Below are 13,590 nucleotides of genomic sequence, written 5' to 3'. Positions count from 1 at the left end.
GTATCCCGTGCCAATCAACGTGCTCTAGAAGGTGTAAGTCAACTACCCTGGCCAGCAAGATCTCCGGATCTGTCCCCCATTGAGCATGTTTGGGACTGGATGAAGCGTCGTCTCACGCGGTCTGCACGTCCAGCACGAACGCTGGTCCAACTGAGGCGCCAGGTGGAAATGGCATGGCAAGCCGTTCCACAGGACTACATCCAGCATCTCTACGATCGTCTCCGTGGGAGAATAGCAGCGTGCATTGCTGCGAAAGGTGGATATACACTGTACTAGTGCCGACATTGTGCATGCTCTGTTGCCTGTGTCTATGTGCCTGTGGTTCTGTCAGTGTGATCATGTGATGTATCTGACCCCAGGAATGTGTCAATAAAGTTTCCCCTTCCTGGGACAATGAATTCACGGTGTTCTTATTTCAATTTCCAGGAGTGTACATCTACATAGATATTACGCAATCCACCGTACGGTGCGTGGTGGAGGTACCCTGTACTACAATTAATCATTTCCTTTCCTGCTTTACACAGATACAGCGATGGAAAGATGACTATCTATATGTCTCCGGATGAGCCGTAACTTCTCGTGTCTTATCTTACTGCTCCCGGCATGTATGTTCGGTGCAGTAGGATCGTTCTGCAGTCAGTTTCAAATGTCGGTTCTTTAAACTTTATCAGTCATGTTCTTCTAAATTAATGTCTTCTTCCCTCCAGGGATTCCCACTTGAGCTCCCGAAACATATCGTAACACCTGAATACTTAACGAACCTACTGGTAACATATCTAGCAGCTCGCCTCTGAACTGCTTCGATGACTTCTTTCAAACCGACCTGGTGCAGTACCCAAGCACTTGAGCAGTATTCAAGAACTGGTCGCATTAGCTTCCTATATGCGGTTTCCTTTACAGATGAACTACACTTCTTCCGATAAACCGGAGTCGACTATTCGCCTTCCCTATCACAATCCTCATATGCTCGTTCCATTTCATATCGCTTAGCGACAATACGCCCGGATATTTAAACGTCGTTACTGCATCCGAACATTACGGGTTTGATCATCCTACGTATCGGCACTATTTTACATTTTTCTAGATTAAGAGCCACCTGCCATCCACCACACCAACTAGAAATTTTGTCTAGGTCATCTTGTATCAATCTACAGTTATTTACCTTCGACACCTTCCTGAACATTACAGCAACGTCATCACACAACTGCAGACTGCTGCCGACCCTGTCTACCAGATCATTTACGTATATATAAAATAACAACGTTCTATCACACTTTTCTGCGGCATTCCTGGTGTTACCCCGTCTCCGATGAACACTCGACAACATACTGTGCTCTATTACTCAAGAAGTCTTCGATCCAGTCACATTTCTGGGAGCCTATCCCGTACGCTCGTACCTTCATTAATAGTCTTTAGTGGGGTACTGCGTCGAATGATTTTCGGAAATCTAGAAACATGGAATCTGCCTGTTGCCCTTCCTCCATAGTTCGCAGCATGTCATTTGAGAAAAGAGCAAACTGGCTTTCGCATGAGCGATGCTTTCTAAAGCCGTGCTGATTCGTGAGCACGAGTTTTTCAGCCTCTAGGAAATTTATTATAATCGAACTAAGAATAAGCTCTAGAATTCTGCATAAAACCGATGTTAAGGATATTGGTCTGTAATTTTGCGGGTCCGTTCTTTTACCCTTGTTTTATGCAGGAGTCACCTGCGCTTTTTTCCTGTCGCTTGGCACTTTGCGCTGGTCGAGACATTCTAGATAAATACTAAGTAAGGGGACAATGACGTAAAGCATTTGTCTTGCCGCGACCTGGACTCCGGACCTGGCGACGTATTTGTTGTCAATTCTTTCAGTTGCTTCTCATTGCCACGGATACTTATTACTACGAGGTGCATTCAAGTTCTAAGACCGATTTTTTTTCTCCGGACTGGAAAGAGATAGAAACATGCGCATTGTTTTAAAATGAGGCCACGTTTATTGTCAATACGTCCCAGAGATGGCAGCACCGTACGGCAGATGGAATTTTACCGCCAGCGGCGAGAATGAGATCTGTTTTAAATACTTAAAACGGCGACGTTTTCCTTACTTGAACAGCGTGCAATCATTCGTTTTCTGAATTTGCGTGGTGTGAAACCAACTGAAATTCATCGACAGTTGAAGGAGACATGTGGTGATGGAGTTATGGATGTGTCGAAAGTGCGTTCGTGGGTGCGACAGTTTAATGAAGCCGGAACATCGTGTGACAATAAACAGAAACAACCTCGGGCTCGCACAAGCCAGTCTGACGACATGATCGAGAAAGTGGAGAGAATTGTTTTGGGGGATCGCCGAATGACTGTTGAACAGATCGGCTCCAGAGTTGACATTTCTGTGGGTTCTGTGCACACAATCCTGCATGACGACCTGAAAATGCGAAAAGTGTCACCCAGGTGGGTGCCACGAATGCTGACGGACGACCACATGGCTGCTCGAGTGGCATGTTGCCAAGCAATGTTGACACGCAACGACAGCATGAATGGGAGTTTCTTTTCGTCGGTTGTGACAATGGATGAGATGTGGATGCCATTTTTCAAACCAGAAACAAAGTGCCAGTCAGCTCAATGGAAGCACACAGATTCACCGTCACCAAAAAACATTCGGGTAACCGCCAGTGCTGAAAAAATGATGGTATCCATGTTCTGGGACAGCGAGGGCGTAATCCTTACCCATTGCGTTCCAAAGGCCACTACGCTAACAGGTGCATCCTACGAAAATGTTTTGAAGAACAAATTCCTCCCTGCACTGCAACACAAACGTCCAGGAAGGGCTGCGCGTGTGCTGTTTCACCAAGACAACGCACGCGCACATCGAGCTAACGTTACGCAACAGTTTCTTTGTGACAACAACTTTGAAGTGATTCCTCATGCTCCCTACTCACGTGACCTGGCTCCTAGTGACTTTTGGCTTTTTCCAACAATGAAAGACACTCTCCGTGGCCGCACATTCACCAGCCGTGCTGCTATTGCCTCAGCGATTTTCCAGTGGTTAAAACAGACTCCTAAACAAGCGTTCGCCGCTGCCATGGAATCATGGTGTCAGCGTTGTGAAAAATGTGTACGTCTGCAGGGCGATTACGTCGAGAAGTAACGCCAGTGTCATCGATTTCGGGTGAGTAGTTAATTAGAAAAAAAATCGGAGGCCTTAGAACTTGAATGCACCTCGTAAGTCATCCATACCGGGACTCTGTGCGATGTTCAAACGACGGTACGATTGCCCCATTCTCCTGTGTGAACGATTTCTTGAGCGTGCAATTTAAAACTTCAGCCACCGTTTTGCTATCTTTTACTGCACATCAGGCTAGGCAACGAGTGACTGGATGGAAGCCTTAGAATCGTTCTACGATTTTCCGTAGGGCCAGAAATTTTTCGGGTTCCCCGCCAGATCTTTAGCCAAGGTATTACGCTGGTAGCTCTTATATGCTTCGCACTTAACTCTTTTCACAGACGCTCGAATCTCTACTAATCTTTGCCTGTCGTCATTTGGGCGTCCTCTTTTGAACCTTTATTTCCTCGGCATTTTCCGAATTTCGTTATTAAACGACAGGGGGGGGGGTCTTCTATATCTTTAATCCACTTACTAGGTACATACTTGTCCAGTGCACGATTTACAATCAATCCCTGGTGATCATCATGGGGAGGGGATACCGGCTAGTTAAGTAACTGTCAACATCAATAAAATACTAGCAACTACCAAGTCTTGAATGAAGCTCTACTAGAACGTTTGAATTCATGACAACCATGGATTTACCGCACTATATGACATTATCGTTTATTTGAAGAGATATATATGGGGCCTGAAGATCGCCTAGTGAAATACTGAAACTGGTAGCATTCAAAATTAAAATAACATCATAGTAACACAGCTGTTGGAGAATTACATTGATATTGACGATTTACGATCTGTTTAAACTTTGTCCATAATTCCTCTAAGGCCGTCATTCTGGAACTAAATGATTACAGTTCATTGTCTAAGTGAGATGCTAACACTGCTTATCTGCACTTTCTAGCCCTCTTGAATGATTTATTAACTTTCGTAACTACAGTAGCTATGATGACCTCATGATCACTAATCCCCGTCCCTATACTGACACCGTCGATAAGTTCCGGTCTGTTTGTAGCTACGAGATACTTCCAATGCGTGTGGGCTACCGAAATGGCTGCTCAAAGCAGTTTTCGGAAAACGAGTTCTAAAGTACTTCACTAAACTATCTGTCTGTACCCCTTCCAATGAATCCATACACGCCCCAATCTGTAGTCGGTAGGTTCAGTCACCACCAACTAGTATTGTATAATGTGGGTATTAATGCATAACTGACCATAAGCTTTCTTTGAATGACTCTAAAACTGTCACAGTGGAGTAGGGTGGTCGGTAAAAACATCCAACAGTTAACTTGTTTCCACCTAGACTTGTTATGTGCGACCAGACAACCACTATCACATTCAATTTCAACCTCAAGAGACAATATTTTTGTTAACTACAACGAAGACACCCACTCATACGGCGTCCAATCTTTCCGATGAACATTCCAAGTCTCGCTAAATATCTCAGAGCTTTTTACTCCGGATTTTAGCCAGCTCTCAGTCCGAAAAATAATTTGGGGTTGAGAACTTTCCTGGAGGACAATAAATTCTGGAACTTTGTTACGAATACTTCGACAGTTTTGTTCTTCCTCCGCGTAGGACACTGCAGCCAATGTCACGTCGTTAGCAAATACATATGTGAAAACATATAGTGACAAATAAGAATTCTGTTGTTGCCTCTCTCGAACACCAGTTTAAGTTAGTATCTTCAATGTCATTAAGTGATAGCTTGTATATTAAATAAATGTAAAGGAAGAACATGTATGAAGTGCATATAGGAGGTTTATTATCAAACAAGTATTTCTCTGACGAGAGAAAATTAAGAACGATTCGAATAAGTCGCCTGGTGGGCAAACATCATTATCGTTATGCCAGTGCTCAGTTCCTTACAAGAGCTGTGTAAGTATAAGAGTCTGCTACTACGTTTTTCGTTTTGATCATAAGCTATGAAGTAAAATTGTGACACTGCAACTCTGTGGATGATCATACAATTCCTACATTTTGTGCGAAGTTTGCTTCATTAGTTGTTCTGAATATTATTCTTGTAAATATGTTGTCAAGTTACAAGTACTATTTGTTATTTAAGAAAGAGAATACGCATGGGCTGTTAGGATTTTGTAAACACGCTGACCTAGTCAGAGAAAAGGTATTGTCAAAGAGTGTAATAAATTGTAAATGCATTATCGCTGGCCGTGCGAGCGCGCCAAAGAACTAGCAGTTGGGAGTCGCTAGGAGACGATCGTTTGTTTGGATTCGTCGGTGTGGCTATGCAAAAGTGCGGAGACAAAAAGTCTGTTTCCGAAGGGAGGAGCAGGGCAAACTGAAATGATTGTTTTGGCGGATGTTTAATATGGGCAAGCTATGGCATTTATTGGGCACAGTACAAATGCAGCAACTAACATGAAGGATACGGTGAGCCCTATGGTATCGCAAAAAGATCAACCTGTGCCCTATTTACCGCTAAAATGAAGCCACTCACAAACAAACGGCAGCATGAAATGAAGTAAGATCTAGACTTTTTATAAATAGAAGTGTAATAGAACGACCAGCGTAGTTGGAATTTTATTACTTAAATAACATTGTTTTCGTGCATATTGTCACGTAAATAATTTTCCTAAGTCATTATCCAAGTAGTATCCATGCTACCCCTTTGTATGAACCGAGATAATCAGAAAATGAACTGAAAAAGAAGTGAACATTAATTTATTAGATAATCAAAACATTGTTTTTCCAACTTTTGGAAAATGTGCTGCGAATACATAGAAAGATAGATCCCTTATCATTTAGCTACAAAATAGCAGGTCAGCAACTGGAAGCAGTTAATTCCATAAATTATCTGGGAGTACGCATTAGGAGTTGATCGTCGGTAAAGCAGATGCCAGACTGAGATTCATTGGAAGAATCCTAAGGAAATGCAATCCGAAAACAAAGGAAGTAGGTTACAGTACGCTTGTTCGCCCACTGCTTCAATACTGCTCAGCAGTGTGGGATCCGTACCAGATGGGGTTGATAGAAGAGAGAGAGAAGATCCAACGGAGAGCAGCGCGCTTCGTTACAGGATCACTTAGTAATCGCGAAAGCGTTACGGAGATGATAGATAAATTCCAGTGGAAGACTCTGCAGGAGAGACGCTCAGTAGCTCGGTACGTGCTTTTGTTAAAGTTTTGAGAACATACCTTCAGCGAAGAGTCAAGCAGTATATTGCTGCCTCCTACGTATATCTAGCAAAGAGACTATGAGGATAAAATCAGAGAGATTAGAGCCCACACAGAAGCATACCGACAATCCTTCTTTCCACGAGCAATACGAGACTGGAATAGAAGGGAGAACCGATAGAGGTACTCAGGGTACCCTCCGCCACACACCGTCAGGTGGCTTGCGGAGTATGGATGTAGATGTAGATGTAGATTACGTAATAATGAAATCGTTGGCTGTAGTGTGATTAATGTCAGAAATAGAATGATGCAAAAGCCGGTATTAATTCATTTGCTAAGAATAGAGTAACTTTCATTTAAAAAAAATGGTAATAAAACTTTACGTAACTTGGACACTGATTTTCATTGTCAAAGCACGGTTCTAATTTATAGCTTGTGGCATAATTTGTAACTTTTATTACAAAGAAGCATCAAAGTAACTGCTAGGTAATTGACAGTCGTTACCATGAGTAAAATCAGACAATCCTTCTGCTTGCTACGGTTACAACAGTCAGTATTACGGTGAGTAACGTAACAAGAGGTTCCTGTGCACAGCCAGTAAATAATCTTACTCTGACTGATATTTGAAATGTAATATGTTGTATGTGTTTGCTGTTTGGTTATTATCTGACCCCTGCAACTCGTGTGGTGCGAAGTACTTGAAAGTGTGCGTTAGGTACTGTTCCTACGTCATAACGACAATCACTATTCTCACATAAGATTGCTTACGAATATGACGTTCTGTTTCAGTTTAATTATTCTTGTTCCGGTGAGGAACTGGCGACCGTTGGTTATTTTCATTAATGACATACTTTGAAAACCTTTTTTCCAAATTTTACGCTACCTACTGTTCATTAAAAATTACTTAACCTAATAAAAATGTATAAAGTTAAGCGAACTTTGTTTCTAATCGTCATTGCTAAAGTACTGAGCAGTGGCGATTCGGTTTTAACTTCATCTGTTTCCCTTGGTTTTGCATTATTCTTCGGAGCAGATACCTTTACCCCACAGGTTAGCCTAATTAGCCGGAGAAATAGTAGGGTTATAAAATGTTCTGTACGGACATAGAATAACGTAAATAATAATAATAAAACAGGCATTCCAACCATTTTTAATTGCTTCATTTTTTCTTATATTAAGTTAATAGTAGCATTTAAGACAACATTGTACTGAACTCCTGTTTCTATTATTTATAGCCGGACGCGGTGGCCGAGCGGTTCTAGGCGCTTCAGTCCGGAACCACGAGGCTGCTATGGTCGCAGGTTCGAATCTTGCCTCGAGCATGAATGTGTGTGATGTCCTTAGGTTAGTTAGGGTTAAGTAGGTCTATGTTTAGGGGACTGATGACCTCAGCTGTAAAGTTCTATGATGCTTAGAGCCATTTGATCAATTTCTTTTCATTATTGATACGTGATGCGGAATGACACGTCGGAGAGATGGGCAGTTCCATAAGCAACGGTAAAGACACGGTACAGTGAACCCCTAGTGTCATGAAAACAAGTTAATATTGCTCGTAGGTTAAAGTGTTAACTTATTCCGCCCAGACATACAAATGCCTCTTGCCACTCTGTTCTAACACTATCTGCCTAAAAATCCTGTTTCCTTCCCTTCCCTTTCGTCGCTTCTTCTCAAATCATTCTTCACATCATTTAAATGGTGTAACTTGACCCTTCTCCGAGATCACTGTCTTCTTTTACTTCTTTTAGCGTAGTCCCCTGATCGCAAATTTCGACTTTTTAAATTGTTTGTGATATAAAAACTTTATTTTAACTCTTCGGTTGGATGCAATTCCTGCATCCCCGTCATCGGTTAAGTACAGGAGGAAAATTCGTGTTTGCAATGTGTCAGTGTATTGTCTAATCTTTGTTCTGTGTGCAATCTTGTTTTAAGTTTTTGTTTAACGTGTTTTCTTAGGCGGAAATAGGAAGGAATCTGGCATTTGCCAAAACGAGCTTGGGAAAAACACCAGAAAACCACAGTTAAGATTTCCATACCAGGGGACATCACACCAACGCGTAGATTCCACCTGGATCTGCCTCATCTCCCTGTCACGTAAGAGAGCACAGTGCTCGATGAGCAGTACGAACAGGTCCTTAGATACGACCAGAAATATTTTAAGATATTTCTTTTGTAATTTGTATTTTTGTAAGCCCTCACACATTTCATCACTATGTCTTATTACCTTGATTTCTTTACTGTAATGTGAAGCTAATATTCTCCTTTTAAATTGACTGACATAATGTTCTATGCAATATTTACGCACGCATACGCATTCAATTTCATTAATATTTTCCATCATTTTATGAGCTGAGGTGAGAAAAGTCGAGGGACATCGGTCTCCACATGTACAGTTCGCAGTAGTACAGCGTACACAAGGTGCAAAAGGGCAGTGCATTGACGGATCTGTCATTTGTGCTCACGTGATTCATGTGAAATGGTTTCGGACCTGATTGTGGCCGCACGAGGGGAAGTAAACAGACTTGGAACAGGACATGATAGTTGGAGCTAGGCGCATGGCACATTCCATTTCGAAAATCATTAGGGAATTCAATATTCCGCGACATGCAGTGTCAAGAATGTGCCGATAACGCCAAATTTCAGGCATTATTTCTCACCACTGACAACGCAGTGGCCAACGGCCTTTACATAACGACTGAGAGCAGTGGGGTTTGCGGAGAGTTGTCAGTGCTAACCGACCAGCAACACTGCTCGAAATAACTGCTGAAATCAATATGTGAATTAGGACGAACGTATCCGTTAGGACAGTGCGATGAAATTTGGCGTTCATGGGCTATGCTAGCAGACGATCGACACAAGTGTTTTTGCTAAAAGCGCGACATCGCCTGCAGCGCCTCTCCTGTGCTCGTAACCATATGAGTTGAACTGAAGACTACTGGAAAGCCATGGCCTGATTAGATGAGTGCCGCTTTCAGTTAGTCAGAGCCGATGGTATGTTTTGAGAGTGGTGCAGTATCACGAAGTCATGGACCCAAGTTGCCAAGAAGGCACTTTGCAAGCTGGTAGTGGCTCCATAATGGTGCGGACTGTGTTTAATGGAATTGATTGGGTCCTCTGTTCAAACTGAGCCGATTGTTGACTGGAAATGGCTATTTTAGCCTACCTGGAGACTATTTACAGTCATACACGGACTTCATGTACCCAAACAACGATTGAACCTTTATGGGTGGCAATGCACCCACGTCAACCGGCCACAGTTGTTCGCGATTCATTTGAAGAACATTTTGAACAATTTGAACGAATGATTTGGCCAACAGGATCGACCGACATGAATCCCACTGAACATTTATCGGACAAAGTCGAGAGGACAGCTAGTGCTCAAAACGCTGCACTGGCAACACTTTCGTAATTATGCACGGTTATAGAGGCTGATGGTTCAATATTCCAGAAGGGGACTTCTTCAGTCCTTGCCCCATCGTGTTGCTGCACTAAGGCGGGCATAAGAATGTCCGACACGATATTAGGAGGTATCCCAACATACTCAGGTTTTAGATAAACATTTTAATGTAGATATTCTAAGTTTTATAAAGCGTGCTTTCCACTTTGTGTATTCTTTCATGTACATCATCAATTTTTCAACAATTATCTTGAATTTACATTTCTTTACAATACAATTCGAACAATTTTAGTTATGTGAAACTAAAAATATTTTTATATTAGTTATAAAGTTGGTTTTACGTACGATATTATATAGTCATACATTAGTCCTTCTTTTCCGAATGACTGTAGTCTTTGACGCTATCAACATTTCTTTCCCTGTCTGTGGCAAGGTCTTTACAAGAACTAGTAAGAGAATGTGGCAAAAGTGACACAAGATCTATACACTTCGACAAGTCTTCTGCCCGCCAAACTCTTTCTTGAATCGTAGGAACAAGAGTCATATTGTCAAAGTAAACTGTACAAATCAAGGAGGAATTCAACATAACTACGCAGTGAAAACGTAATAGTCACACATTTCAAAATTGGCACACGAAGTTCTTGTTGTTGTATCGTTGTTTTTTTTTCCTTCCTTCCTTTATTAGGGCATTATTGCGTCTTGAGTTCCCCACTTTTTCGTTGGTTTGACAAGATCTCTTTTATGTACTGAATTTTTTAAATTTGTTGACAGTCTTTTACGATAGATTCTTTGCAGGTGTCCAGTCCACTTCCGTGTCCTTCATCCTTTGTTGTACGCTGCCTACATGAAGCTCTGGTCTGATGCATTCATTTTATATTCCGTTTGTTCCTTCCTTTACTTTAGCAGCGCTTATTAACTTCATTTTACATAATGATATATATTACATATTTCTTATTCTAAGCCCATGAAACATTTCCTTACTGCAACGAAGATAACTTTTCATTCGTGGTTGTTTCTTTTTATTGTTTGTAATTTAGTTGTCAAGTGAATGTTGATTGTTCCACTTAAAGTGCTAAATTTGGTAACATTATTTTTTGTATCGTAAAAGTATTCAAAAAACATAAACATACGGTACCGTTGATTAAAATGGTTTACCTGGTACGATATTTTTTTATGAAGAACAATTTTAATGTTAACACCATACGGTATTTGCGTATTATATGGAATAAATATTTTGTTGATATAATGTATTGATCTTTGCAAGTCATCATCTTTCCTTAAAATGCATATGAGGTTCTTAAATTCTATAAAAGAACAGTGCCCACTGAATATGTGTAATACTGCCACATAAAATGTATTTCAACATTAACGCATGTACTTCATATGCTCGTCTGTTTTAGAATTCTTTGTCCTGAAGGATACTGCAGAATGAGTAACAGAGGGAGCTAATTATCTACTAGATCCACTTATCGCACCGTTCATGCTCGAAAAAAAAAAAAGGGGCAGTGGGGGAGGGGGGGGGAGGGAAATGTTCGTATATATTCATGTTTGTTATAAATGAGCTTTCGTCCATGAATGTTCTGTCATTAATATGCTGGTGGCTACCACGTTTTTGGCGTTATTCTACTGGCTTGGCACTACATTATAGGATGATTTAGTTACAAAGTATTTAGCAAATGAGTTGCCTACCTTCTTTGCCTTAAGACGAGGAAAATATTAAATCTTACAAGTTTTATGCGCCCCATATGCTATATGACCTGTGCATTCATCAATATCCAATGCATATTTCATGATATGTGACTAAACTTCGTAATAAGCCATTGATGAAAAGCCTTACCATTTTAGCAGGGTCTATGTAGTTGTTGACATATAGGATGTTGGTCCACCAGTTGGTCTCACATCGGGTTTGCTCCTGAAGCACGGTGGACTTCCAGAATGGTCCGGAGCCCATGTAAGGCAACACGCCACAGTGGAACAATATCACTAGCGCGTATAGCGGCGTTAACCTGAATGAACAGAATAAATCATGTTCCTATTTATCACTCCAAATTCTTTATTCTAAAACGTAGTTATAAAACATAACAGGTGTTTGTTAAATAACCACGCTTCAATTACTCGAAAAATGGTTCAAATGGCTCTAAGCACTATGGGACTTAAAATCTGAGGTCATCAGTCCCCTACAACTTAGAAGTACTTAAACCTAACTAACCTAAGGACATCACATACATCCATGCCCGAGGCAGGATTCGAACCTGCGACAGTAGCGGTCGTGAGGCTCCAGACTGAAGCGCCTAGAACCGCTTGGCCACACCGGCCGGCTAAATTACTCATTTCACTTCAGTTCTGAATCGCTAAGTAGTTGCAAAGGCTACTACAGTCCCTGGCTGTTAGAGTGATGGTACGTCTACAGGAAATACTTTGGAGGCATAGCGTCCTGACCAATGCGGAGATCAAGCGGCAGAGTTTTGTCGAAGGGTGCTCCGCTCAACTGAACGCCAAGACCTTCTGTTTCTGCAGCTGTTTCCGTCTTGTTATGGACGACTTGCTGCTTCCTGCTTCTTGCATATTGTCGGAGCTGGTGACCCTCTAAGTATTCTGATTTGTATCAGACATATTTCAATACCTCGGTAAGCCTTGGCGAAGAGAATTGATTGTGCACTGTGAATGCAGGCTGGTTATATTGCTCCTCAAGCGGAGGTTAATTATACTGCATCTGAGGTGGAAATTGACATCATAATCATGCAACAGAAGTAGATCTGAAAAATCTTGTGATAAAGTCCTTTCAGCAACGAAATCCGTATACATTTCACGCCCGTACCTGTGACGTCGAGTCCTATGCGATCACCAGATGAACAAGTTCCTCTTTCTCAGTATGATGGTCAAAACGGTTTTTCCGCAGTCACCGCCCTCCTTTTCATAGTTTTAAAAGAAACTAAAGGTAAGTTTAGACCGAGAATTCGAGAATCTCTTTTTGAAGCCCCAGATGTCCTTGTGATCGCATGACCATGTCAAAAGATATTTGAAATATGTTTTCTTTCCTAGTGACGCAGAAAAATCTGTATTATTGTCAGTTTCTTGGGGTTGTCAGTGTGACAGAACCGTACAGAAGACTTTCAGATCTAGTTTTAATGAATGATTATGATGTCGGTCACCATTTGAGAAACAATATAATCAATCGGCAGTCACTAGTACGTTATAAATTCTCTCGCCAAGGCTTATCAATGTACTGAAATATGCCTGATACAAATCAGGGTATTGAGGGGCTCACCCGTAACGATTTAAAATCCTGCTGAAGAAAACGTTATTTTTAAGCATTTATTTACAGATTATCATTATTGTAATAATTGTGTGTCATAATAATGAGTTACTTATTATTTCAATTAATAAAATACACATACGTGAAACGTTAAACTAAAAGAAGAGTGTAAAACGTGAAATAACAATTTAAAAAAATGAAATAAAGATAAGTAAAATAAAAGGCGAGAGTAATAGTAAATGTTTACGTATATTACTTAGGTATGTAGAAAATACTCTAACAGCACGTTGTGTACAGCTTATTTTCCAAAAACGGTGTTTCAGAAACCAGTTTTGTTGCACATCGATGTATGTAGCTTCTTTAATTTATGTTGTAACGTAAGTTCTTATTTTTAGCACTTGGGGGGGGGGTGATTTTGCAAAATTTCATATTACTACAAAATTTGATTATACAGTTTTCAAGAACAATAACTACATATCAGCTTTAATATGAGAAACATTTTTATAGACTGAACAAAATGACAACCACCTAATAGCCGGTATGTCCACCTTTGGCACGGATAACAGCGGAGAACCTTCATGACATGGAAGCAACGAGGCCTAGGCGGGTCGCTGGAGGAAGCTGGCACCACGTCTGTAGACACACGGCACCTAATTCCCATAAATTT

At 41.1% G+C, this 13,590-nt stretch overlaps 1 protein-coding gene across 1 annotated transcript in view; it reads right to left on the bottom strand.

Annotated features, from left to right (window-relative positions):
* Nucleotides 1-13,590, bottom strand: part of LOC126336250 (nose resistant to fluoxetine protein 6-like) — a 304,641-nt gene that overhangs the window by 94,730 nt on the left and 196,321 nt on the right. Inside the window, exon 8 of the mRNA XM_049999743.1 lies at nucleotides 11,505-11,673. Coding sequence (XP_049855700.1) covers nucleotides 11,505-11,673 — 169 coding nt within the window. The remainder of the gene's footprint in view (nucleotides 1-11,504; nucleotides 11,674-13,590) is intronic.

This window comes from Schistocerca gregaria, chromosome 2, assembly GCF_023897955.1.
Source record: "Schistocerca gregaria isolate iqSchGreg1 chromosome 2, iqSchGreg1.2, whole genome shotgun sequence".
In the NCBI taxonomy this organism is placed as follows: Eukaryota; Metazoa; Arthropoda; class Insecta; order Orthoptera; family Acrididae; genus Schistocerca; species Schistocerca gregaria.
Note: the sequence above shows the minus strand (reverse complement) of the source record. Positions and strands in the feature narration are given on the sequence as shown.